Source organism: Manacus candei, unplaced genomic scaffold (assembly GCF_025592945.1).
Source record: "Manacus candei isolate 608988 ecotype Guabito, Panama unplaced genomic scaffold, ASM2559294v1 h1tg000014l, whole genome shotgun sequence".
Lineage (NCBI taxonomy): Eukaryota > Metazoa > Chordata > Aves > Passeriformes > Pipridae > Manacus > Manacus candei.
In genome coordinates this window covers 9,172,674-9,200,499 of record NW_026138062.1, presented here as the reverse complement: position 1 = coordinate 9,200,499, position 27,826 = coordinate 9,172,674, and the positions used below count along the sequence as shown (strand labels likewise).

Genomic DNA, 27,826 nt, shown 5'->3' with positions numbered 1-27,826 from the left:
AAACATGCTCAATTCTAAGGTAAGACGTAAGGAAAATTTTGGGAATCTGCTTTTGAAAACTGGTTGGCAACTTCAATTATGAGCAGAGCTACTACTGTTCAGGTTTGACCACAGAAACACCTTACAAAAACTGAGAAGCTGGTACTTTATTATAGAGGTGGTACTGAGGAGTGCCATTACTGATTCTGCAGAAGTGACGCAGATGTATCTGGACTAGGCAAGAGAATAAAGCCTGCAAAATCAAACTGATCATGTATTTGTTGAGAATTTATTCCAGCACTTCATAGAAAACTGAGGTAACCCTAACAGGAGCAAAACTGAAGTCCATATTACAAAAAGAATAAGAAAAATCACCAGTGAATTTACATGTGAAAGTACAACCATATACCATTCATTCTTTACATCTGTTCAAATTTGTACATGTTTCTGAAAGACAGATTGGCTTTGTTTGTTGGCAATCCACAACTATTTTAAAAGCACAAATGAAACTATGTTACTGTACTGTAACACAGTATTACATTACTATGAAAGACTCAAGACCCCTCCCTCCCTCTCTGATCTCATCTGAAGTGACATCATCAGATTGGCACTGCTAATGCACAGCCCCCCCCCCAGTGTATAGTGGGTCCCATTTTTGCATGCTCTGAACTAGCTTTCCATACCCTCTTCACTTCAGACCTGTGTATGTTAAGGACTCCTAGCCTTGAGTAGGCAGGAATAATTAGTACACACGAACAAAACACATTTATAAAAGACAACATTTTAAAACTAAATGTGCTTGCTCTTGGACCTTCAACAGTCTGGACATGATCTGCAGTTTGATCTCAGAAAACTATTTCAGCTTCAGACAAAAACATTTGGAATGTCAAGAGACTACCGAAAGTCCTGAGAACAACCTTAGGAACATTACTGTTATAACTCAGTAAAATCCATTAATGTTTCCCATAACATTGAATCTAAACATGCATTAGTGCAAACCATGAATAATAATTCCAAACTGCAATATGGCCTAAAATTTCCAGATATCACAGAAACAAATGTTTGTGGTCATTCACAACACAACACTGCACAATGTAGAATAGAGTGCCTCTTTTTAATATGTATATGAAAATTCCAGAAGTGTGATGAGACAAAAGCAGATATATTTATTTGAATTAATTTATAAGACATGTTAAAGCTACTATTTAATAAAATAAAAACCTGATTACCAGGTAAGAAAATCTTTTTTTAAATGCTTTCTCTTTTCAAAATGTACAAATTCCCTGCTGGAAATCTTACAAAACACATATATGCTGCAAAAATGAAACATACAAGAGCAGCAATGAAGAATTACCTCAGTTTTCATCACCACTTCACTTGATTGAAACTGTTCTAATGTTCCATTAAGTATAATAATATATTTGGAAAATGTAAATAACCTAATTACATTTTCTTCTTTCAAGCTGCCAGGCACCAGTCATATATCGTAGTCGTATAAAAAGAAGATCCCTGCCCATCTGCAGCCAGCTCCAAAAGGGAACTAACTTAGAACCTGTGATTAATGAAGAAGAAAATCAGAAGGACATTGTTAGAAAAAAATGAGCATTGGCAAGACACACACTTAAGCAGTCTTGAAACTCTGCATTCTCAGCATGTTCAGTCCCACAACTTAGATCTTAATAAAAATTTATATTTTGAAAGTTATTGCTTTATAATAATTACACTACACCATAGGTGGGAGACTAGTTTGCAAGCAGCACAGTAATTCCATGTATGTGATAAGATGCACAGTCTTCTCCATAACAAGGTTTTGTTCAAATAAATAGGAACCTGAACACCAATAATTAGGCAAATGATCTTTTTATTGACTTTGGAGAAGAACATCACCACCTTGTCTTACAGCAGTAATATGAATGTGCCAATCTTCAGGCAAGTAAGGACCCCACGCCACGAAACCAAGCCTTCTTCCATCTTTGCTAACGTTTGTGATAGGTGCAATGCACGTGTGGAACTGCACTGAAAGGAAGCATTTCTTTTCTAGCAAAGCTGGTTCAGGATGTTCTCTACTTGCACCCTTCATCATCACTGCAGTTCATTGTACTATTTGTTGTTCAGGAGTTGTGTTGAGGGGAAGAGATTGAGGTTAAGAAAAGATAAAAACTTGAAAAGGTAAAAAAAATGGAGGAACTGCATTTGATGGGAAGGAAGTGAGTAGAAGCAAGCAGTACCTCTTAAGTTGGCTCTGCTATGACGAAATATGCATGGAGCTATACTTTTCAGTAACCCAGTGTCAGAGACCTCCCTATGGGTCTGAAAGAACATCACATCTTAAGGGGAGATGGTGCCTTAGAGGAGGCCTTAATACCTGAGAAATTTGGAAGGCAAGACACAGTGAAATGAAGTTGAATCAATAAGCCATGATGGTCAGACCTCCTGCACAGCATTTTACAATGGCTCTATTTTTATTAACACATTAGAGCAAGAAGACATGCCAAAGTAGTGTTTTGTCCTTGCAGTATAACTACCTACTTTTGCCTCCAGTGGGAGTGCAGAGTTTCTCTCTCTTGTTACCCCTTCACCTACTATTCCTGTAAAAAGCCATGGAAGAAGGCTGGCAAGGACATGAAATTCAAAATTTGTATGGAAAGAGGCTGTGAGTTATCAAAACTGCGTAAAAAATGGGCACACCCTTGACTACTTTATTTTGGATTGACATGTAAGGAATCTTACAAGAATATAAAGAATTTGCCTACCTTCTATTTCAGTCCAGTTGACGGCAACTTCTGCTATAGGTATTTTCAAGCGCTGGGCTATATAAAGAAGTTCCACATCAAATGCCCTGAAGAAGAACAGGAAATAGAAAATACAGTCACACTTATTTCCAGAAGAAAGACAGTGGCAATGTTAATTAAATCCCTTGCCTGATTTAATTGGTATCAAGCACATAACTGAACTAATTGTTCAGTTATGCAGTTGATACCAGTGCTCTAGAGGTCAGATGCAAAAGGAAGGGAAATTTATTTCCCTGACTGCACATCTCAGAACACAGCCAGTATACAATACAACAGTAACAACAATGCTTCACTGCATCCTGTTTTTGAAGTATAAGGTCATGCTGTGTCCAGACCACTGCTTGCTTTTCATTCTGGTCACTATCATGATTTAAACATTTTTAAAGACCATGAAAACCAAGCAGTCAAACGTACAACATCACTCCACATCTCTAAGGGTTTCATCCAAGGGGACAACAATGTGCTGTGGCTTTACATGGATTTGATGGTTTCTCCTGGTACTTTCTAAGTCAAGAAACTCAAGGCAGCAGCACAGAAGCGAGAAATGATCTAAGTTACTGTGCATAACAGAACCTGAACAAGTTTTACTTTATCCAGTGACCATTTAAAGCACAACACGGAAACCCTCTTGAGACACTTATGTTTTTTGCTGGCACAATTTTTTGCAGGTTGTGCAGCAAAATGAACTGGAGAAGTGATCCTGCTCTAAGTCAGCTGCCCTTTTCTGCTCGCTTTGTCCAAAATATACCTCAATCCTCTCAGTTCTCTGCAGAGGATTGTTTGTGTGTTTCATCCTTGAAGCCACATGCTCAAATGGACCTTGTGGACCTGAAGCACTGAAGCTTTTGATGCTAGACAAGTAGTTTGGCAGTTTGTAATGCTCGTGTAAAAATCAGCATATGAAACTGCTAGTAGTTACTACTGACAAGGGTGAATGCAAATCACAATTATGAAGATTCTGGTGATTTCTGTTAAATTTCTTAGATTTATTGATTGCTAGGTCTTTTTTTTTGTAGTCTTCAAATGCCACTAGGGATGTTCTTCTTCCTTAAATGAGTTTTAATAACTGGAATTTAGGCTAAACAGGCCCCTATTTCCCCCCAATAAGCAGTTTTTTAAAAATACTAGTCTGTATTGGAAGAAACCTGTCAATGGCCTTTCACATGTAATTTCTACTAGATTCAAAACATATCCAAATACAGAGGTTTTGTTTTTTTCCCCCATAAGACTAAGGTTAAGGAACTGGAAACATTTTAGCCAAGCTGTTGGTAAGATTCCCAGTTTGAAGTCAGTGGAGCAGATGTTCAAGGCCAGCTTACAGAGGGGTCTTGAAAACACGCCTGTGAGGCAGTCAAGTTCAATTCAATATTAGTCCACATTTTCTCTCAGTAACTTCATAAGTTTAGATTCTCCTTAAATTCTCATTGCTAAGTCCAAGACAGTTTTCTTTTGAAATGAAAAAAATCTTTTGCTACTGGAGAAAATGTATGCAATAAAACCCCCACATTATTCATTCATGCTGCAAGGGTTGCTTGAATTCAAGTCATTGGTAATTCCATTTAACATTACAGAAAGGGTAGAAAGAGACAGACAGGTGATCAAGAGCAGGCAAAAAGACATACTTTAGCAGGTTGGTAGCCAAGTTCAGAAGTTATTCCCTTCTACTTCAAGCCACTCTTTCCTTTTTAGCAGTGTATTTCTGTAAAACTATTAATGAATGCAACAACAGCAGTCAACTTTAAATATGCCCTTAGGTATGACATACACATGTAGGTTCCCATTGAAGTGCAGACCATGGCACGCTGGCTTGCTGGTGAAATCACGGGCAAACAGGCATCGACCTGAACTTGTGCTCTCCATGCACATTACAGGAGAACTACTGATATCACTGGACAGCATTAAAATATGCAAAGATAACAGATGTTATCTACAGAGACTACACTTACTGTGTATGGAGAGTTTAGAGCTACTTTCTAAATCTGATTTTGATCATGACACAGGTCTTTTAATTGTCACCAAAACAGTTACAGGAATAGAGTTTTTTCTTCCTCAGTGACCTGAATCTGCTCCAAGCAGCCTTGCCATTTCACTGCTTTCTTTAAATGGGGGTTGAATATTATTTTATTAATTACACCACAGTCTCTTTTATTGAAGTTATATTATTTAATTTTTTTGCTGACATTTTACATTTGTAAGCCAAAAACCCTATGTATTCACCTTGGAATGCTTATGAATCGTGTATTAAGACTAAATCTAATTTTGTAACACTTACTACTTAAATGATTAAAAATCTTAGAAGACACAGAATAATTGTCTGCTGAATTAGACTATATGAGTTCCTCTAAAAGTATTACTACATAAAGTATTAGCCTAGTGAACTAGTAGTTATTTGCAACGATTCCTGTGGACAACTGATTACTGGAATGTCAGTATATACATCACAAAAAACCAACATTAAATAGCTCTGTGAACTACAGTGTTCAAAGTAAAAGATTAAAAGCACAGAAATTAATCAGGTTGAACACTGATATTGTTACATGTGCTTGCCCTTTGCATAACAGTGAACATATCCTGAAATTAAAAAAAAAACACCTAATCAAAGCTGAAGGGAGAATGACTTTAATAGAATATTACTGAGTATCTTCTTTCTTCCCTTTCCCCCACCACCTTTCAGTATACCAGAATAGTTAATCAGGGAATACAGACCACAGTGTGTTCAATACAGCATTACACACACGCTGCTGACCACCAGATCCAGATGGTATAGAAGAACCATAGAGAAGCTTCCACAGCCAAGATTTAAGGGTGAATATGTTACATGAAGCCTCTCCTAGAGGAGATCACAGCCACATCAGTGGATGAGTTGGTCAGTGTGATTAGCCAGGAAGCCATTTGTGACTAGTTAACATGTGACAAAACCACTCTTTGAAACAGCAAGGTATTACTCACACCATGTACTTCATCCTGCTGCAGAGACTCAAAGTAGGTGCCTCTTGGAAGGGGGACATACAGTTCAGAATACCTAAGTTTGGGTCCAGCTTGAATGAATTCAGGCTCCAATCTAAGTTTAGATCCAAAAAATTTAGACACATAAAAATACATGGTGTGAACAATTTCCCCATCTATTTCTAACAGTGGTTCCATTATGTGTTAGTTAACACTAATATGTAATGTAAAATAAAGAAAAATTTCTCCAGGTAGTTGTGTTTTGGTTAAGTTACCATTTAAGACGATGCTGGCTAAAATTAATTTGAACATCAAGTTGGTAGGTGTTTAATTAATTTAGTCCTTTGAAACTGAACCCTTAAAATGCTTGAGCTTACAAAATAACTATCCTGAAAAATTATTCTGTATTTTAAAATTGCACTAGGACTCTTTTTTTTTTTTCCTGGTCCTATATTATGTGTTTCAAAAAACAAATTCAGACCTTCAGTTATAAAGTTTTAACTGGAATTCAGGACTTTTGTACACCCAAGATATGTTTTTCCAGTAAATTCTTACTGGGTAGAGAAAACTTCCAGTGGTCAAAGAGCTCTAAGAACGAAACTGGATGTCAAGTGGGTTAGTCTGCCAGCACTGCTCTAGTTAAAACTGTGGCTTTTGAAAGTCCACATATGTCTGCCAGGAGCAGGACTTTTTACAAGACAAAAGAGACAAAGTCAAAATAGCAAAATGCTTTTGTGTTGATTATACATTAATAAACAAATCTACTTGCCATGCACAAAGCCAGGAAAAAAATTCATTCCACTGCTTGTGTTAGTCTACAATGCCAAAGAAGTAGGGAAAAAAACCTCGTGGCAATATGAACGCTAATTTTTCTGTAATTTTTATATAGTGACTCACATCTACAGATAAGCGACAAACTGGAGAAACAAATGCTAATTTTTTATATTGATCTTTCCAGTTTTAAAAGTGAAACAGCATGGCTTGTTCAGCACACAAGGCAACTTTTACAGACAAAAGTAATAGCAACAATTGGATCTAATCAGTGATCTGCTGGCTTGGGTAATATCATAAATTGCCACTTCACAAAAGTTTGTTGATCAAATTAGGACTAGAACTATGTTTTGAATTTCCCCTCCTTTTATCATTATTCCAGGTAGGACAGTAATCGCTGCTATGTCTAGTTCTCCTAAGGATGGACATTTTCTGTCTGGAAGGAAATTTTTTTTGTTGTTGTTGTTGTCAGAAGAAAGCAATGATCAAATTTAGGATAGGAAAATTCTGCCAGTGAGACCATTTAATTTTCTAGTATTTCTCCTGTGCATCAAAATTTAACACAGTTACATTTCTCAGGTCAAGACTGTAGATGCAGAACTAGACTTTCTTTTGTAGCCTGAACTGAGTAAATACAACTGTCTCTGTTATGTTTTTATAATATTTCTTTTAATTTTAAGTTTTAAATTAAAAAATGTGCTCCATTCATTTCTGAAAAACAGATTAATAGTGTAATCAGATTCAGAACCTAAACCACAAAGCATATGCTCTCTGCTCAAAAGGTTGTTCTCATTTCAAACTAATACCAAAACATTGCTATTTAGAAAAGTAAATTTCAAGAATGTTTGGTTTGTATTCATTTATACACAGCCAGCTCTCCAAAGGACAGTTAAACAAAAAGACAATGAGAACACTCACAAAAAAAAGATAGTTTAGGATTTAAGCATTACTTTTTAATATTGAATATATAAACAGTTTGCAGTATCTATTAATTTTCAAATGCTTTCTAAACTTTAATACACTAGGAAATATGTTGGTCTCTTTTTAAAAAGTGTTACAGGATCCTTATTGCCATAATGATCAAAGTGTATTTTTCCTTGTATACTTCAGTTGCTTTCAAAATTTCCTAAACAGAAGCAGCTGTAAATCAAATTCATCACAGAAGAAAATTCACCAAGAAGAAAAATGTGGTCTGTTTTCTAGTACTTTTAACACTAAAGAGATGATTTTCCCATCAATGTCCACTGGAATGGAAAAAGCATGAAGAAAGCATAAAAAGGTGAAGGTCTAAACAGGTAGGAATTACTAAATAGCCAATTTTATAGTGATTTTATGTTAACATCATGAGTAAACATGTTTTGCATGAATTTTAGTCTAAATAATTGTTATGCGCTCACACAAGAATTCACCTAGCACAGAAGTACTCCAAAAAGTACAAGCCTGACAAAACTTGAGCAGACAGGACAGATGACCTGGTTTTTGCAGAAGTCTCATGTTCATTCCCTTCAAAGCTCACCACATTGCTCCAGTGCAGCAGATGGGGAGTCCTTGACAGATTCAAGGACCAGGATGCTCCAGATGGTTTTTATTCAATTAAATGCTGCTTGTTTGTTGAATATTCTCTAGCACTGTCCTCCATTATGCACTGACCATCCTGATCTGAACTCTTCTTTCAATACCTAAGAGAGCTGCACTTCATTTGTGGGATTTTAAGACTCAAAGAGAATCAAACAATTTCTTCACATGTTGAATAGCCCCAGTGCAGAGATGCAGAGGCTGTAACAAACCCAGATTTCAGAGCCTCTTATCCAGTATCAAGACAGTGGTTTCTCTGCAATCCCTTGCTGATGGTCTCAGTATCAATGAGCTGCTCTGTGACACAGCTGGGGACCCCATGCTGTTCCAGGTTCCAGCAGAAATACAATACCGACAACTATTTCTTACTTTTATGTTTGCACACTTGTGGTATATACAGAACCATTATGGTACACTATCTAATCACTTTTTATTTTCCTTTTTACAAACATGTTATGCAATGGAAACGTATCAGGGGCCAGATTTGTTTAAAATAAAAGCTTTCCATTATTGGGCTATTTCTGGTTCTTACATAATTACATAAAAAAGAATCTAATGGAAGTTCTATGGGATGACTATTTGATATCCCTACATAATTTCCACCTACAATTATCCCACTTGTTTGTACAACACTGACATTTCACTTAGGACTATCATTTCCTTCAATTTACCCACTCTTTCCATATACTTATACTTCCCCGTGTCCCAGTTTATTTCCAGATCTTATAAATATTAACCGGGAAAGAGACAGTACTCTGTTTTGTGCACTGACAAGTTACACACGCGAAATGACTAGCTGTGAAGCTGGTAAGTAACTTTTGAGTCCTTACTGTAGTTTTTTTTTTCTTCAGCAGTGGGTTTCTCTCCTCTAAGAGGGTTTAAGTTTCCACAAAACTCACCAAAGCTTTTGATCTTGAAACCTCTACTGTTCTGCCAGATTTGGTTAAAATCAGCCAATAAATATGAAAATGAAGGCAGGGAAACACAGAAACTGTTGACAGACAGATGAAGATAAAAACAGACAATATATTTCCTGTTTTAGTGGAAAATTAAACCAAACTAAAAAAACCCAAACCAACTATTGTTGCAAATTTGTGACTTGGAATTATCTGAATAGCTTCTTTACTAGAAGAATTTGACAAATTTGACAAATTCTTTCCTTGACAAACAAAACAAACATACTTCATCATTAAGTAGTACATTTTTGATAAATAAGAAAATGCACAGAGGATTAGTTTTTGCATTACCGTAAATAACAAAGCTAGAACAGAAGGCCAATTTTATAGCAGTACATACAAGGCACAATGAATTAAGATATGAAGATCTGGTTTGTTAAACATCAGTAATATAATTACTATAAAATAAGTTAGCAATATCCTTTTTCATTGCCTCTATTCCCAGATAATGGGGTATAGCACAATTATTTTTATTCTTTCATTCCTTCAGTGCTAGAGAATTGAAGTGGCAGAAGAAAGCTTATTAAGATTTTTTCTGTAGAAAACACTTTATATAACCAGTAAGTGCAATTACAATCAGAATCTTCAGTTTAAAAAAGAATAAAATTTAAGATTGCATTTTTACAGCTTAAACTGATTATCCTCATTTATTTCTTTCAGTTTTCTTCTTGAAGAGCTTAATTTATTAAAGTGAAGTTAAATAGGGCAATTTTGGGATGTGCACTTCTGGACCTCACATATGTGTTTAACCATGTATTTAGAAAATCCCTGTATGTGAAATTTACAGAACTTTACAGATCAAGTTTGGGTTTGGAGGTAGCAGCACAAACCATACTTCTGGCTCAGTTACGGTTTCCTTTAGAGTGATAAGCAAACCACTCCAGTAGAAAAGTGATTTTCTGAACATTGACTGCTCACATTTACAGATTCCATACAACAGAAGGTCTATGTTCCACACTTGTGTGCCCAAACACTACCTTTGCAATTTCATTCTGGAGGAGCAGTGTAGCTCAACTATCTCTGCCAAACCTCAGCCTAAAACTAGATGTATTGGAATTGACTAGCTACTGTAGGATTGCACACATTTTTGTACAGGAACACTGTTCAGTAATTCTGTTCCCTGCCAGCAAGCAGTAGCCCACGAGAGATCTTCTTGAATGAAGACAACAGTTTGAAAATATTTGATTATACATAATTAAACTATCCTTTTAAGCAACAGTTGGGGTGCAGGAAATTTACAGAAACTGTAGTAATTGTATGGAAACAGTGCTTTAGTCCCATAACAGTATCATGACTGTATCACTCTCATAAGGGAACTGTTCTAGCTAAATTACAACAAAAGTTCTAAAGTAATTCAAAGACTATGAATCATCTTCTGTTGTCTTAGACATGATATCTATCAGTAGTCCTCTTATCAAATATTTTAGCAAGAAAATAAGTAAAGAATATGCATTTGCTTTCACTTGAGTCTTGAGCAATTACAAACATAAGATATTGATTCTAGGTAAAATGTTCTGCTTAAGCAGTACTGGATTGTAAAGAATATAGAATTTCTAGCAATTACCAGGATATTTGAACATAACAAGAAATCTAAGCTGCCATGCAAGCAGTACCACAACTGGTTAAACTGAGCAGCTAGGATTTATACACAGACATAACATGTTTCATAGTAGCTGCAATACTAAAATTATTTTTTCAAAACCACATTCAATTATAAAAAAAACCCCAACAACAAAAAAAAGGAACAATTTACCAGCGTTCTATATGAAGAGTTGAGAAAGTCCGCAAGGCAGCTTCTCTGGTTAGAAGTTTAAATCCGCACTGTGTGTCCCTGATCTCTTTGACACAGAGAAACCAAACAAGGAAGTGGAAGCCGTACATAAGGAGAGTTCGAAAGTAAGAGCGCTGTGGACAAAACACAGTAAGTTAGATGGTTTCATTTAAGTGATGACTGAAGTGCTTGAACAGAGCTGTCTTACAGGACAATAATTCTGTTTTGTGACAGCTTTCAAAGTTTGTAAACTGTTTTTGGTTTGCACTGGAACAAAAACAGAACCTATCAATTGTTACAGTGAAACAAAACTACAGCTGAAAGACTTGCCAGCCAAGTGCCCTCTAGGATAGGAAAGTCCAAGTTCTTTTTTCTTCTTCCCCCAATTCACAGCAGCTTTTCACTTGGAATAATGCTTTATTAAGTAAAGCAGGAACCTGCACCTGGATTTCAAATAATGAGTGGGTCAGTCACAGCATCTTCTGCATGATTCTTTGGGAATTCCCCAAGGAAAAGTAGAGTGAAGGAGGAAGAGGATGGTATGTTACATGCTCTACTTCACTGGACACTTTTAAGCTATTTTTTCCCTCTGTCTAGTCCTCTTGTTTTTCTAAAAATTGGCTGCACAGATGCAACAAATTCAAAAGTTACCAGGACAGACAATGGACAATAAGCCGGCAGGACTCCATAAAGTGCTACCCTTAAGAATACATATTTAAACTAAACAGGTTCCAGCTGCTAATCCAACAAAAAAACTGAAAAAGTTTTTTATTATTAAAAAACCCAAATGTGAGCATCTCTTGTTATTTGCCATCCACTTCTTTCATTCAAGACTGAATGATCGCCACAGTTTGCACACACCATGTTAACGCACTTAAGAGAACACAACTGAAGAATGCAACTTTTTGCAGTACACAAGTAAAAATGAAGCCTACAGTAAAGGGTACTGTGCAAGATAATATTTCATTTTATATTTTCAGCAATGTTACACAGTCATCTCTTTTGTTCTTTTGCTTTCACAGATATATTTTATGTTCCTGGTAAATGTTCTCCCAGCCTGCTCTTTGGTTACACTTTTGTTCTTGACGCAATAATCATATGGATAAGTTTGTCCATGGACTCCAGAGGTTGGAGTCTGGATTTGCAGAGGTCGCTCTCAGTCTTTTATTCAAGACAGTTCCTAAACAACCAGAACTCTGATCTACAAATCACTTCTGAACTCACTGCTGGCCTTAAGCTCAATTTAAGCGATTGTATCTAAGACTGCAAGCCAAATATCATATAAAATCTTTAGGAGCCATCAATTTAACTGGTAAGCATCTCTGGGTGAAAAGAGATGCCTTCAAACCTAACAGTTTAGAACCTCATTTGAAAAATGAGAAGATGTTCAGCTTATTATGTAGCAGCCTTTGACTTAAATTAAAATCCATAGCTTGTGCCTTTCAAAAAGTGCTCCAGTCCCAGGTTAATGGTGAATCTGGTGTGGCTTCTTTGGCTCTTTTGGCTCTGCAGCCAAGAACACAAGGTTGCCACTAATGTCAGAAGGGAAGCGCTAAGAGGCTGCATGATTGTCAGACAGTGACAAAAGACTTCACAAAGAGGAGTTCCTGGATTATGATTATCACTCCTAAGACTATTTATGCATGTAATATGTTGGATTAACTAAAGTACATTAACAATTCTGGAGGCAGAACAGAATTCTTGATGTCTTCAGACTGAATTTAAGGTGAAATTCTGGTCTCAATAAATCCCATACAGCTGCTTATCACAGCTTCATTCTACTGTTTTAGATGCCACTAAGTCCAGAGGGAAATCCCAACATCTAAAAGATTGTTCTGCAACTTTTTTATACCTATTGCACTATACAATAGGTATTTTCTTCCCACTTTAGTAGTCTTTCTGTGTCAGACTAGGGATAGCTGCATGACAAAACAAAATGGACTACATATTTTAAACAAATCAGTACTACGTAACCACTTGGTGATTCCTTTATTGAAGCCAGAAATATGGGGAGAAACAGGAAACAAAGGATGAAAACATCCTAAAAACTGTACTTTTGTATTAAAAGATAAAAGTCCTGTTCCAATTCCTTTCCCCTATGTAGCAAAACCTTCAAAGATGAAAAGAAATACAAATGCAGTAAAGAAAGTTTATCTACATTCAGAACCTGACCATAAAATGAAGCATTTTTTCTGGGCTCAAATTTCTGAACATTATCAGTGTAACCTGTTTGGAACTTTTGTAACTATTTTAGTAGTTGTGTATACATTTTAGAATTATTTCAAGTATTAAAGATTAGTATAAACAAAGCTTACTCTTGAAAACATTCAACATGATGAGCACATCCAATGATGCTGAAAACATGAGCCCAACAATGCGTCTGTTGCAATACAAGTCCCATATCTGTACTTTGCCAACTACTCTCTGCCAAGACATCAGAAAACCAGATGCAAGATAAGGTCGTGTGCCTATGCATCACTGTTTATTCCACAAGAGCCACACACAGAACAGTACGGTCTGTGTGTTCAAAACTCAAAAATTTTACAATGAGTAATACAGAAAAATTACACCAGTTTCCCACGAATTGAGATACTCTTCAAACAGTCGGCTGCTAATTATCCCTAACTCACTTTAAACAAGTTTCAAGATCTGCAGGTCAAGCTCTTGCACTGGAAGGGAATCAGTAATAATGAACTCATCAGTTTCCTCCACTCTAGTCCCAGTACTGGTTACTAGTTACAAACTTTGTCAGGGTTTAGAAGCTCTGCTCGTGACATGCTCTCAACTCAAAAAATTAAATCTATAAATTGGAACACTAACTTAAACCAGTAAAAAGTGCCTGAAATCTAGAACACATCTTATGTATATGACAGAGCACATCCTACACTTATGACAATCTTTTCCTTATTTTCAGCTTCCATTCTTTTACAAATATTGATTACTTAATTGCAAAATCTGTAGAGCAGAAACAAACAATGGAAGTATTTGTGTAATAGTACACAGCAGGAAATGGAAACAAACCTTTGCTACCGAGTCCTTCTCCAGATGAGCTCTAGAACCACAGGAAATAGCCATCTGGTTCTGTACAAGAATATAAAATAAAGAGTTATTACTTAAACTAGTATTTTTGGAATCAGTGGAATCTTGTGTTGAGAACCATATAATAAAAAACTTCAAAACAGTATACTTTTAGGCTTCCTCTAGCTGCACCTCTTTTACTCCTGAATTCTGAGCCTAAATCAGTCTTCTCTACAGTTAACAGATAATCTAAAGTTTATTACAATTTGCATATGGTGTGTACAAATTGCTTCAATTTATTCAGGTTTGGTTTAGCTTACATTGTTTATTGTATGTATACAGTGTACGTGCTTAACAGCACAGATAAGCATGCAGCATTCCTAGGAACTGAATGTTTTCTTTAAATATTGTGCAATGAAAGGGTAACAGAATAAAGTACTTGTTGCACTGATGTATCTTCAAACAAATAAAATGACATAGTGTTAGGCAAAAATATAACCTCAAATTAAATCAAGGCGATGAAAACAAAAGGTTTAGCATTATTCTCATGCTACTATTTCTCACATGAAATCTCTCAAATATACTATTTGAGAGTGTGGGACTGATGCTGGAGAAGCAGCAGCTGCTGCTGCCCTGGCAGCAAAGACCATCAGAGTCACACTGCTGCCTGTTGGCTCCTGCAGTTGTGCTTCTGCAGTCACAGACCATGATCCTTTCCACAGGCACATCCCTTGCAGCTCTGGCTGGAAGGCTGCATATCACTTCTGGCCTTTGGGAAACTAGCTACAAGTACCTCACTCACCTGTGTTTAAGCAAAAAATAAACCTCAGTTCTTTCAAATTAAGCTCCCAAAAGAGAATGACTATGCAGGAAGGTGTTCTTGTTCCACAGGTTTTTGAATTTTTACTTACAATAAAAGCTCTTCCAAATACTGTCATTTAACTAAGGACCCTGAGAACACAAAACCTCTTTAAAAGAGGGTGAAATTAAGATGTATCCTTAAAGGTATACAGGATGACATCAGACAAAATGGAACTACAAAACAGATAACAAAGAAAACTAAGTAGGTAACACATGGTATTTATACAGAACAGAACAGCTTCAAAGAACTTAAAAGAAGGATAAATAAAACATTCTGTACTGCAGAGGATGCAAAGGAGTTAAGAACTCTGTGGAAGCTCCTTCATACAGCCCATTCTTGATGCTTCTAAGTTTACACGTAGGTCTTCAGACTTACATCTACATCTTCAACTAGACCTCAAAAAACTCAAGTTGAAGAGAATTACAAAGGTCAATCTCTGTGCATGTGTATTAAACTAAAGCCATGAGAATTTATACTCACAGGCCATGGTTGGAGATTTTTTAGACCTTCTTCTACTTTTTCAATATCTGCAAATTTTGTAGCTCCATCTGCATCAGCCATAAGAATTTTTTTCCCCCGAGAACTAAAGACACCCTGCAAAGAAAACAGTCAATAAAAATCAACACTTTTGAAACCAGTATTTGTCACAAGCTAGGTGCAAAAGACTCAAAAAACCTAATGTAGTAAGAAGAACACTGATATCTTACAGATTCAACACAACAGGTGAGTCTTAATATTCTGCTACTAACAATTTACCAATTTATATTATAATAACATCTAGAGAATTCACACACTGCACAGTGTCCAGTGACAGACAATGCATGAACACAAAAGGCTAACAATCCCCCTGAAGAGAAGGTTGCAAACTAAAAGCTTTACAACCCAAAATCTGAAAGTCAACAAGTTCCTACAGTCAGCTGTAGAGGGGAGCACAAGAAGCAGTGATTAGCAGCTGCCACTACACTGGATGGCTTTTCTTTGTCATTTGAGCTATGGAAAGGAGGATGCAGTGCTAGTTTTTCCCAACATTGTTTCAAGAGAATTCATGAGCTATCTCTCAAAACTAATTTAAGATTCAGTTTTAAGTCACAGTATCACTACAAAACATTTGTGATGCACAGGTCTCACAGACAGTTTTGCCATTTTGAAATTTGTCAGACAAATTTCAAAATTTTTGAAGGGGTCCAGACAGGAAAACAATTAGCAGCGGGTTTGACCAAAGTATGCAACCAAGGAGGTGCGAGTTTGGAAAACCCTGTCAAGGAAGTATTGTATACAAATCCACTCTACACTCTGCATTGCAAGAGTGTATCACACAGAGAATTTTCTCCTTCTCTTGAAATAAGTATATAGCTTACAAAAGTTCCAGATGTTCTAATATAATGTTCTCTCCTTTTCCTATATTTACTCATTTTTCATAAAAAAATAAAACTGACGTATTAACAACAGAGCTTAAAACACAGAAAAAGACAAGTCACTGATAACCCACAGATGATACCTCCCTTTTTCATAAAAGTAATCTTAGGAAAAAATATTCCTTCTAAATGTGTAACAGCTATTTTATTTTTAGGACATGATGATTTCAGGATAATGTCTGTGTGAAAGCATCAATTGTGCTGTTTCTGCTATCGAGTGTGGGTGATAACAGTGGGCTTCAGTACACACAAACTCTGCTGGATGAGAATGCTTCTTTATTAGCCATTTTAAAAAACACATCTATGACCTGGAAAGCAAAGTTTGCAAATTTGGCTCTATTTTGTCTACAAAACCTTAGCTTTTATCTGTAACAGTCTGGTTGGGTGTTTTTTATTTGGTTGGCTTTTATAAACACAAGCCTACTCCTAAGTGGAACTAACATAAATACGAAATTCAAGTATTTTTTTCTCTTTGAAATCTCATATACAAGACAATACTGTTTCCAAGATCTCAAATAAGCTTATTTTGAAAAACAGGTTTTGCTTTAATTTATAGAATCTGTACTCAATTTTCTCATGATCATTTTGTTAATGCATTGAATTCAAAATGTCAATCAGCACAGCTCTGTCTTCTGCATATTTGGTAGTTCAAACAGAGAAGGAGATAAAAGTATCAATTACCATCCTGACTGCTCCTCCTTTCCCTCGATTTTTTACCAAAGAAAGCACTCGCACTTTGTCGCTTCCATATTTCTTGCAGTACTGCATTGCAACCTGATAGACACACAAAAAACCAGCATAAAACAAACCGAGGAATCAAGGTAGAAGTTTACATTTGCTCACCCTTTAAAAGAAAATAAGTTAACAGCACAGAGCTATAACCACTTCAGTCGGCACAAATACATTGCCAGTGTTCGCTGGAGTCTGTTCGGGAAAATAAAAACCAATTCAAAGTCAAAACAAGAAGACTGAAGAAACCAGTCATGTTCAAAAGAACAAGATACTCCAAACCCCATCCTCCCATCTCTAAAAAACTCAATCCTAATTTAACTTATACCATTACAGACCTTTCATATTAATACCAATAGTCAATAAAAGAAATATTATTTATCACTTGTCTTGCTGCTATTTGTGGTTTTAAACAAAAATTCACATTGATCTAAAATCCCACTCACACTGCAAGGATCTGCAGATTTTATTCCATGCTGTGAGGAAGACAAAGCATGAGTTTTCTCCTCCTAATTTTTTCTAAAGGTTGTCTTGAGTCCTTGTAAGTCCAGAGACCTGCAGCCATTGTATGCTCAGTTAAAGGAGATGCCAGAAGGAACGCGCAGTAGTAAAAAATATTTACGAGCAATCCTTAACGGACGAGCTTAAGGAAAGTAAATCAAAAAGCAGTACGGATTTTAGTAGCTACCTCAAACATCTTCCAAGCAGTAATAGTAAGAAAAGCCCTCAAGTTAGTAAGCCTTCCTTTCCAGTGACGTACATCAAAGTCAAACCAGAAGAATACAAAACTATTTTGTAAATACTACTACTGGCACAGGGATTTTTAAATAAACAATACCACGAAGGGTGTGAGGAAGAACTATGTCAGATGTTCTGCCAATCACAGTATGAATTCAGTATTTTAAAAGACTTTTTAGCTTTCTAAAGTTCATATTCACATCATCACTATGCATATATAGAGTATTTCATAAGAAATTTCTTGACGTTAGGATTAGAATTCTGAGAATCGCAGCTGCAGGAAAATGGCTGTCACAGTCACCAATCAAGAAAACCAGAATTTGCAAAAGAATTATGTGTATTCATATGCATATGTGACATCCGTGATGCATACAGAATGACAGAAAGTACTCAGAAATATGAAATTCACTTGTCAACTATTCAAGTACCAAAATATAAATGCGAAAAATTGTTATATTCCACAAATGTAGCAAAAAAAACAACACCCCCGATGCTTGGGAAGGCACTTCATTTTTCTTACCTTTGTAGTTTGATCTTTACTACCATCATTAACCACTATCACTTCATAAGTGAATGAAGGATCTCGTTTCTTGAAAATAAAAACAGAAATAATACATTTAATCCAATTTCTTAAGTAGGCAGTAGGTCTTTCAAACATCATTATTCTTTTCACTCTAGCAGGTTTTAAATTATTTATGGTTGCCAATGGACACTAACATGATATAGTAAATTTGTTCACATGGCATAATTAAAGAATTTTGCCATATTTGATGAACATACCATTACATTGGGTTGCCATGCTACCATCCAGAAATCAAAAATCAATTCAGTTGTAAAAGACAGAACACTCAGAACATCATCACTGTTAAGAAAACCCAAACAGAACAACATCCACAAACTTTCACAATGGGCTTCTTACCCAGAGAACAAACCAAAATGAAGAACAGATACTTAAGAAACTTGTTGGAACAAACTAGGATTTAGTTTAGAAAGTTAAATGTATGGCTAATCCTTAGCTTTGTCTTGGAAGGGTAACATTCACATGAAGATTTCTTCATCCCATAGCAGTATATTAAATGTTTACTTAATTTAAAAATACTTTTTGGCACTTGATCTAAAAATAACTAAGAGACCTAAGTGATACTTCTAAGCGGCCAAGTATTACTGTTTAATGTACACCAACATAACAAAGTGACTATATCACTAACTTATTATACATAATACGCACACCAAAAAAATATTGAATGCAAAAAGAAAATACCTGTCTTTTTTCTAGATAATCCAAAGCTTCATCCATCATAAGAGGTACTAGAGAAAAGGCGGAGGAGGTCAGGTTAGTAGATTACAACAGGCAAAGCACCAAAAGCAATTGCACAAGCAAGCTGAGAACAACCACAAAGCAAAGCTGAGCAAATCGACTCTTTCATACAACACTACCTTCAGCAAACAAGCTTAGCAGCTGCAACTCTAAGTGCTGTCCTTTCTGAATGCAAAAAGAACACTGAAGAAAATCACATACATGATAAAAGACAGGATAAAAACATTTCTTCTGAGGAACCAACTTTTCATTTTGAAATTTGTAATTCTCTACACAAGATTAAAAGAAAAAGAAATCATTCTTCATGATCGACCCTGAAAACCAGCACTGACTTTATCTATTTAAGCAAGCTGACAGCTTCTGTACTACCATGTTTGATTATTTCTATCACATCTGAAAGCCCTTCCTCAGTATCAGGGACTCATATCTATCGCCAAGTCAAACGCAAACGTGTGAGATCATCCTTTCTCTGCTCATCTGTTGTTTAAAGAGTGGGAAGCTCTCAAATCAGTTTTAAAAGTCTTTTTTTACTTCTTGCCTTGCAGCGTTTACAGAGGCAATAAACAACCATTCTTCTGGGGTTCACTAAAATAGAGAGGATTCTTATAAGTGACCCATGCTATTTTTAGCAGCAGAAATCAAGTTACACAATGCCTTAATTTTGAAATTCAATGTACTTGGACTGTTTTCTGGAAACTGTGTCCAAAATCTGATCCATAATCTGGCCTGCCAGAATCTACCCCAAACATAACTGACCTCTGCATTATTACAGTAACAACAGATAGATTTTCTTCTTTTCCTCAAAACAAGAAAAATCTTACACCGGTCTTCCTCATTGTATGAAGGCACAACAACAGAGAGTTCCCTTGTAGGGGGATCATGTACACTTGGTAGAGGTTCTTTCCTGCCTTCAGCGTTTACGAAGAATTTCTCTTCTTCGTGTCGGTGAAGGGTTGGCATTTTTTTGGCAGTTACATGAGCAATTGCACAAATCTGTGATGAAAAAGAAATAAAAAAAATTGTTGAGCATTCTCTTAGAAGTTGACCGAGCTGCTGAATGTGCTACAAAGGGCAACCAACTGTTTTTCCATAATGCGGTGGGTCAATGGTGTGGAACTTCATCCACTGACTGAATCACAGAGGACCAAAATCGTCTCATGCCATTTGGTTACTCCTAGTCTGACCACTGTCAGCATCACTGGCTTGTTGCTATTTTCGACTGCAAAGCATGCAGATGCCTCCAAAGTCGTGGTCCAAGCCCCCACTGCCTGTTCCCAAGTAATCCAGAGCACACATGCTGGTGCTGCCTCTGATCCCACCCTGCCCCACTGAAATCAATGGCATGACTCGTGACCAGCCAGCCACAGGTGCTTGCAAAACAGAGGCTCTGAAGGCCTTATGAATGGCGAAAATGAAGCCATAGAACTTGAGGTTTGGAGCACTTAATTTGGTGACACCACGAACAGAATCACAGAATCAATTAGGTTGGAAAAGACCTCTGAGATCATCGAGTCCAACATCGAGACCGAACACCATGATGTTAATTAGACCACGGCACTGAGTGCCACGTCCAGTCTTTCCTTAAACACCTCCAGGGACGGTGGCTCCACCATCTCCCCGGGCGGGAGGCATACGTGGCACTGCGGACAGGCAGCAGAATTCCGCCTTCTAGGGTGTACAACTTCTGCAACTTGCCGGGTATTTCAGCCACGCAGAGACACAGCGACATCCCAAATGGTTACCGCGAACGGGCGTTACCAGGACACTTCCCAAGGCGTCTTTACCCCCTCCGCAGGTCCCCGGACGCCTTGCTCGCCCCAACCCCCGCACCGGCGCAGCCCCGCCGGCTGCTGCCCGGACGGCTCCCGGTGCCACCCGCGCTGCCCCCAACCTGGTCCAGCCCTGCCTGGGCCCGCCGCAGCCCCCCCGGGACCCCCGGCACGGACATGATCCGCGGACAGCGCCCCGGCTCTGCACCGCGGAGGCGGCCCCGCGCACCGCCCCCGCCACGGAGGCCCCCGGGCCCGCCGTGCCCGCGCTGCGCGGCTCTCACCAGGACGAGGAGGAGGGCGGCGAGGGCCGCCAGCGCCGCCGCGGCCGCGGGCAGGGACAGGGGCAGGGACGGCGGCAACGGCAGCGCCATCGCGCGCGGCGGCGCGCGGGACCCGGTCGCGCGGCGGCAGCGAGGCGGAAGCGGCCGCCTCGCCGGGAGGCGCTGGCGCCCCCTCGCGGCCGGGCCCCGCCAGCGCCGCCGCCCCGACCGCCGCCGCCAGCGCCGGTCCGCCCGCAGAGCCCGCCGGGCGGGCCCGCCGCCAGGGGGCGCTACAGCCGGGGCGGCGGCGGTGCCGCCATGGCGGCCGCCTGCAAGTAGGTGCCGGGCCTGGAGGCTGCGGTCCCGCTCCTCCCGCTCCGGGCGTTCCGCTCGATCGGGCCTGGCGGCTGCGGTCCCGCTCCTCCCGCTCCGGGCGTTCCGCTCGATTGCGGCAGCGCCGCCCGGGCCCCGCGGGGCCGCCCGGGCTCCCCGCGCCACCGCGCGCGCGGGGGGAGCGGGCTCGGCGCGGCCTCCGGGATGGGGTCGGTACTGAGGAGGCTGCGGAGCCCCGATGTGTGCGGGGGGGTACTGAGCGAGCACGGGTTGTCCACCCGGGAAAAGGCTCGGCAAAGCGCGGAGCTCGGTGTGGCCTGAAGGTACCTGGTGTTACAGAATCGCAGAGTATCGCGAGTTGGATCCACAGGGATCACAGAGTCCAAGTCCTGGCCCTGCGCAGGACACCCAAGAGTCACACCACGTGCCTGAGAGCCTTGTCCAAACCTTCTTGGACTCTGTCAGGCTTGGTGCTGTGACAACTTCCGTGGGGAGCCTTTTCCAGCCCCCAACCGCCAAAGGGTGAAGAACCTTTTCCTGATATCCACACACAGCTGATAGCATTACAAGGAGGTTAAAACTAGGGAATTCACTGGCTTCTCATTTGTAACGTCTATCGTTTTAGAATAATAAAATGAATTGGGTCAGAGGGGGTCTTCACAGGTTGTCTCATTCCAACCCCACTGCCGTGGGCAGGGACACCTTCCACACCTGGAGTATTGTGTCCAATGCCAGGCAGTGTATAGAAATTCCTGAAGGGAGGGTGTGGGAAAGACAAAGCCAGGTTCTATTCATTAATAACCATTGACAGAACATGAGTCAATGGGCACAAGCTGAAACACAGGAGGTTCCCTCTGAACATGATGAAACACTTTTTTACTGTGAGAGTGATGGAGCACTGGCACAGGTTGGCCAGAGAAGTTGTGAAGTTTCCTTCCTTGGAGATAATCAAAAGCCATCTGGGTACAGTTCTGGGCAACCAGCTCTAGGTGGTCCTCCTTGAGTTAGGGGTGTTGAACCGGAAGAGCTTCAGCTGTCCCAGCCTCAGCCATTCTGTGTGATTAACTGTTTAATACAGAGATTCCATCCCACTCTGGATTTGAGACATTGCTTAGGCTCTGTTTAGTATAAAATAATGGAAAGTTAACACTTTGTGAAGGTAGGTGTTAATTAATGCTCTTTGAATGAAAAATAGATTTTATTGAACGGTACTTTTCCTCTGCAGGTTCAATTGATACATTGACCTCTTCATGTGTCCCTACATCACACAAAGAGCTGATGTGTCACAGTGCATGGGGTTAGACTTTAAAAAGCAGCATTTTTGAACAGAGTAGCTAAGGACTTATGTTTTTGTTACTATTGCTATTAAATGGCAATCCGAGGTTTTAAAATTCAGCTTTAAGTTCTAGTTTTTCTTGTTGAGCAAAGTTGGCTTATAGTTTAGATCCTATAGATTTCCCATTGATTTTGCTCTATTTTTAACTTAAATGGTTCAAAAATAACAGTATTTAATCTCTCAGAGATATGCATTGTGATGTATAACAGTTTATACTGGATGTCAAACACCCCATAAATCCATTTTTTCAACTATTCCCAGACTGGGTGATATTAGAGTTCTCTGACAAGAAACTGAGAACTACTTTGGTGAACTTACCATTGGAAATGAGTTTTGCGTTAAGGTGTCTGGTAGAGATTAGTGCAGCCTACATCCTGTGCCAGTTTTTGTGTAACTACAAAATAAGTGACTGCATCCTTCAAATGGCAGTTTAGTGGCATTTTCCTGCAATACATGGATGTCACAAATCTAGGAAACTTCAGGCATAAAGCTGCATTTTCAATAGACATAAACACTTGATTATGTGGAATCTCCTGTATTTTTTGACTTTTTAATTTTTTTAAAATTGGTGCACTTTGGTAAGAAAACAGGTAAGCCTGGGTACTAAATCCATCTACAAGTATTTTGTAAGACTACAGTAAAAATTAATGTTACCTGTATTTTGCAGTAATGGTAATGGAGCATACAAACATGTCTGCATGCCTTTTCCTTTCACAAGCACATTACTCATTGTTGATCCAACTGCTGAAGATGCTGATTTAGCAACTGGAACAGTAACCATTGTCTGATGAAGAAGGCAGACTCTGTTCTGTCCATAAACCAGGTACTTCCAAATTTATTACAAAGAAACCTATGGAGATGATAACGTTTAGATCAAGAAAAGACTGTGTACCTCCTTTGTTTTGTAAGATTGGGGTGCTTTATAGTAACAGAGCATCTGCTCAAATACTCATTAAATTACTTTCTCTTGAAATTAGTTTTTAAGATGGTGGCATGACTGAAATTCAAGAATAAGTCACAGCTTGACCTCATACAGCAGAGGACAGATTTTCAGCATGTTTCCTGTTACAGCTCTAGTTTGTTTCCATTATCTTTGCCTGAGGCTGGAGCTGGGAAAGCTGCATGTTCCCCAGGTGAAAGGTGTTAGTCATAAAAATTACTGTATTAATACTCTTATTCAGAAATCACATTTAGAGATACATAACTGAAGTATAAGTAGAAAATCAAATTGTTTCCTTTAATTTTTAGGTGGAAGTCCTCTTACAGAAGCCAAGCTTCAGGACTATATCACCAGAGCAATTACAAGACACAAAGAAGTAAAGAAGCTGATTGACAAAGTAATAAAAAGTACAGTGCCCAAGTGAACAAAATGAGAGATCTTTTCAAAAATGGATTTGTAAAAATTGTATTTGTTACAGTGTTCACAAACCTTTTATACTAAATAAACAATTACCAATACTACCTTTACAAAGGAAGTCCGGGGAAGCAATGCATTAATTTCAGGGGCAGGTGGATAAAGCCCCTAGGAATGTATTGTAACAAGCTCTAATATTCAGTAAAGCTTAGAAACATAGACACATTTGTGTTATTTCCTCAGTTTAAACCATCCCTATCAGCTGTTCATGAAAGCAAATACCTTTACTTGAATGTCAAGGAACAGAAGGCACATGAGCCACATCCACTTCAAGGTAGCATCAGTTATTTCACTGATAGTGAATATTTCATATTTCATTATAATAGAATTCAAGGAAGAAAAATATTACACAACAACAAAGTAACAACAAAGAAACATACAACAAAACTACTCAGGCTTTTCACCATTAATGTACAATGTACCTAACACAAAATTTCTTACCTGTTCCTGAAAAAAACACCTACTTTAAGTGCTATTACTTGTTAGAATCCATCACTACAGAATATGTAAATTTTCAAGTGTCTAGGTGTTTTTATGAAAATGTCTAACACTCGTGCTTTCTATTTAAGTCTAGTGGATAACTGCATGATTTCAGATATTCAGTTCACTGACTACTTAACATTAGGTAACAATCCAAATCAATATTAGCATCAGTCAACAGAATACTACGTGGAAGCAGGATTTATATGCACCCAACTGTCTACCATCAGTTGTGACTGAAATCCCACCATTAGCTTTATATAACAATTCCTATGATGCACTGGCCAGTGTCTAAGTGTTTAGAAGCATTCACAGGCTATGAAGGAACACATCCCTGGAAAAAGGAATGTCAGAGCTCAGAAGTGACATACAAAATAATTTTTTTAAAGAAAATGCGAAACGCTTTTCAATGTGAAATGTGATGGTATTCTCCTCATCAGCCAGGATGCTGATGAGGAGCAAAAGAATCTGAAAATATATTATCCGAATCATAACTTACCACTGTAGTTGAAACCACGTGACCAAATGGCAAAAGAAGTACTCAGGAGTTTGGTGCAGCAGGCAAAGAATCATATTTTATGATCACACTTGGGATACTGAAAAAAAAAATCAAGAAGAAAAAATATCACTAAGAAACTAAATGGGTATTTATTTAAATGCAACATTTTTGGCAGCCAATTGTACTTAAAACTCATCTGCATAGTATCCTTTCCTCCAAAAGTAGAAACAAAAGAGTTGCATTCACTGCTAGTGCAGAGGTTCTCATTCTAATGACTACTACTACTCTTCATAATCATTTTACACCAGTTATATTAAATAGTAAAGTAATAAGCATATAAGTGATCTTACATAGCCAAGTACTCTTCTCTATTGCAGCAGCCTGCCGAGACATCCCAAATATCACATCCTCAGACGCACAGAAGGCTAAAACATTTAATGACAATCAGTCAGAGCGTTTAGCACACCCCATCAGTTCTTCTGTTTTGCTTTCGAGCAGGTGTTATTCCCAGCCAACACCTCCACTAGCGGTGTCTTCCAGCACTGTTCTGCGATGTTAGTTCAACACGGACTCACAGCAAGCGTCTGCCGGGGCGGAGAGTGACCGCCGGAGCCACCGAGGGCAGCGGCCGGCCAGGAAGGGCCGGGCCGGCACAAGCCGAGGGCGCAGGACAGGCCCCGTCCCGCCCCCTCCCACCGCCCCCTCCCCGGCGCGGTCGGGGGAGGGCCATGCCCGGGGGACCCCCGCGCCCCGCCGAGCGCCGCTACCTGTCGGCCTGTCCCGCGGAGCCCCCGGCACAGCGGCCCCGCTGCCCGCCCCACCATCCACCCCGCCGCTTCCCAGCCGCTCCGGAAGGGGCGGGAGCGGCGCCATGGAGAGCGGGCGGGCAGGGCGGTGGACGGGGAGAGATTGGCGGCGTTGTTTGGTGAGGTGGATGTCTGGAGGGTTCAGTGGTAAAAAAAGAGCCAGGAGAGTTCTTCAAGGCAAAGATTTAATGCCGTTGTGAACGTCAGGATGGGTCTCCATGTGTCTCAAGGGTGCTGTAAAGATATTTGAAGGTTTTTGGTGTATGACTCCCGGCCAGCAGCACGTTGGGAAAATTGGTTTCTCTTGAGAGCAGAGAGGACTCAGAGTATCCTGAACTGGAAGGAACCCACTGGGATCATCAAGTCAAGTTCCTGGCCCTGCACAGGACAACCCCAAAAACCACACCATGTGTCTGAGAACATTGTCCAGGCACTTATTGAACTCTGTCAGCTTGGTGTCTTGACCATTTCCCTGGGGAGCCTGTTCCAGTGCTTGGCCACCCTCTGGGTGAAGAACCTTACCATAAAATCCAACCTAAACCTCCTAAGACACAACTTCATGCCATTTCTTTCGGTCCTGCTGCTAGTCACCTGAGAGAAGTCCCTTCATTTCCCCTTACGAGGAACTTGTAGACTGCAATGAGGTCTCCTCTAAGTCTCCTCCAGGCTGAATAGACCAAGTGACCTCAGCTGCTCCTCATACGGCTTCCTCTCAAGGCCCTTTACCATCTTCTTGTCCCTCCTTTAGATGCTCTCTAAAAGCTTAATGTCTTTCTTAATGTTGTAGCACCCAAGACTGCATGCAGGACTCTAAGTGAGGCTGCACCAGTGCAGAGCAGAGCAGGACAATCTCCTCACTCAACAGGCTGTTAGCTGGGCTTTGTTTCGAAAGTGTTAATTATAATTTTTAATTTCTGTCTAAATCTGTAACTTTCTGTATTTTAATGGGATTAAAGAGTTGAACATGGTAAAATACAGGCCATAAATTAAATCTCATTTCATCTCAGCTTCATCTGATGCTCAGAAAAACATTGTGGAGCACTGGCTTGCCACAAGAGTGGCGATCTGCAGAAAGTTCTTGTGTGTCTAAATTCTGTCATGTTTCACTTGGATTAGACAGGCTACCTCTCTCTGCCCGGCAACATCCTCACTCCCTTTAAGGGACCTACACATTAACATATTCTTGTTGCCATGGTCTAGCTTGGTGACTGTGATGCCAACTCTTAGTTGACTCTTTCAGCCAAAACAGTCTCTGTTCAAGTAATATTGTACTGAGTCCATTCACAGCATATTTTCTTCTTCATGAGCCTCGGTTAAGCTGTCTTGCAGTCTTTGTTTCCATTCGAGGAACCCTTTCTTCTTCATCTTGGATACTTCCAACATCTAAACAGCTGCAGCAGCAGAAGGGCTGTGGACCCCAAATACTCATTTCCCAAGTGCCAGCAGTGGGGGAAACCAAGCATCCAGGGCCAGCTGCCAGATACAAACACTTAGAATATTTTGAGCAATTGTTTTTGTATTCTGAACCCATTATGCTTACAATAAATAAGAACAAAGCTGTTCCTATCAATTTAACTTTGCTGATTTCAGTAGCTTCATACATATGAATGATTTATTGTAGCTTTTATACATCTTGTAACATATTGCTCCCAAGTAAATTCAAGTGCTTAATATTCACCATGACAAATCTGTTAAATGAATTCAATAACAACAAACTGTTGCATTAGGAATCATCTAAGAAGCAACAAAACAAGCACTCCTCCCTCCCTATAGTCTGAATATCAGCCTGAGTAAGGCCTGAGTATTTTAATACCAATTAAACAGAGAAATTACATTGTGCCATTAATTTTTAAAATGCTCCTTCTATCCAAATTGACCTTATAGAATGGACAGCAAATAGCTGAACTTCTACTTCCATTCGCTGTAAGGTGGAGACAAGCCATGCACATCCAAATGTGATGGCCTGCTTTAGTTCACAGCTTTGAAAACTGACATTAAAAGATGGTGTGAGAGACAGAATAAATGGAGGCAGTTTTATTAATCAAAGTTTTACCTC

The 27,826-nt window shown here is 39.3% G+C and overlaps 1 protein-coding gene and 1 long non-coding RNA gene across 5 annotated transcripts; one reads left to right on the top strand and one right to left on the bottom strand.

The window, feature by feature from the left end:
* Nucleotides 1–254: 254 nt before the first annotated feature.
* On the bottom strand, nt 255–25,491 carry LOC127467598 (dolichyl-phosphate beta-glucosyltransferase). Of its 3 annotated transcripts, XM_051779739.1 has the most exons (11): nt 25,315–25,491; nt 24,965–25,061; nt 19,692–19,863; nt 18,814–18,860; nt 18,073–18,141; nt 16,767–16,859; nt 15,151–15,264; nt 13,812–13,871; nt 10,773–10,924; nt 2,733–2,818; nt 255–1,531 (listed from the first exon to the last, which is right to left on the bottom strand). In XM_051779739.1, exons 3-11 carry the CDS (start codon nt 19,828–19,830, stop codon nt 1,419–1,421), a joined length of 873 nt encoding a protein of 290 aa, XP_051635699.1. In that variant the 5' UTR covers nt 19,831–19,863; nt 24,965–25,061; nt 25,315–25,491; the 3' UTR covers nt 255–1,418. The 3 variants fall into 3 exon arrangements, with proteins under 3 accessions (XP_051635699.1, XP_051635698.1, XP_051635697.1); XM_051779738.1 differs by lacking the exons at nt 24,965–25,061; nt 25,315–25,491 and adding an exon at nt 21,563–21,686; XM_051779737.1 differs by lacking the exons at nt 24,965–25,061; nt 25,315–25,491 and adding an exon at nt 20,924–21,063.
* Nucleotides 21,178–24,138, top strand: LOC127467603 (uncharacterized). Of its 2 annotated transcripts, none has more exons than XR_007903204.1 (3): nt 21,178–21,237; nt 23,290–23,394; nt 23,820–24,138. It is a non-coding gene; the product is annotated as an uncharacterized LOC127467603 (long non-coding RNA). The 2 variants fall into 2 exon arrangements; XR_007903205.1 differs by lacking the exon at nt 21,178–21,237 and adding an exon at nt 21,248–21,558.
* Nucleotides 25,492–27,826: the final 2,335 nt, after the last annotated feature.

What these genes read in the sequence shown, in the direction of transcription:
- LOC127467598 (XM_051779737.1), bottom strand. Translation starts at nt 21,013, where the DNA reads ATGGCGCTGCCGTTGCCGCCGTCCCTGCCCCTGTCCCTGCCCGCGGCC. An exon ending in AAGGAGGAGCAGTCAGGATG is followed by an intron (nt 15,265 to 16,766) that starts GTAATTGATACT and finishes TTTTCTTTGCAG; the next exon opens with GGTGTCTTTAGTTCTCGGGG. An exon ending in CAACTGGACTGAAATAGAAG is followed by an intron (nt 1,532 to 2,732) that starts GTAGGCAAATTC and finishes CATTAATCACAG; the next exon opens with GTTCTAAGTTAGTTCCCTTT.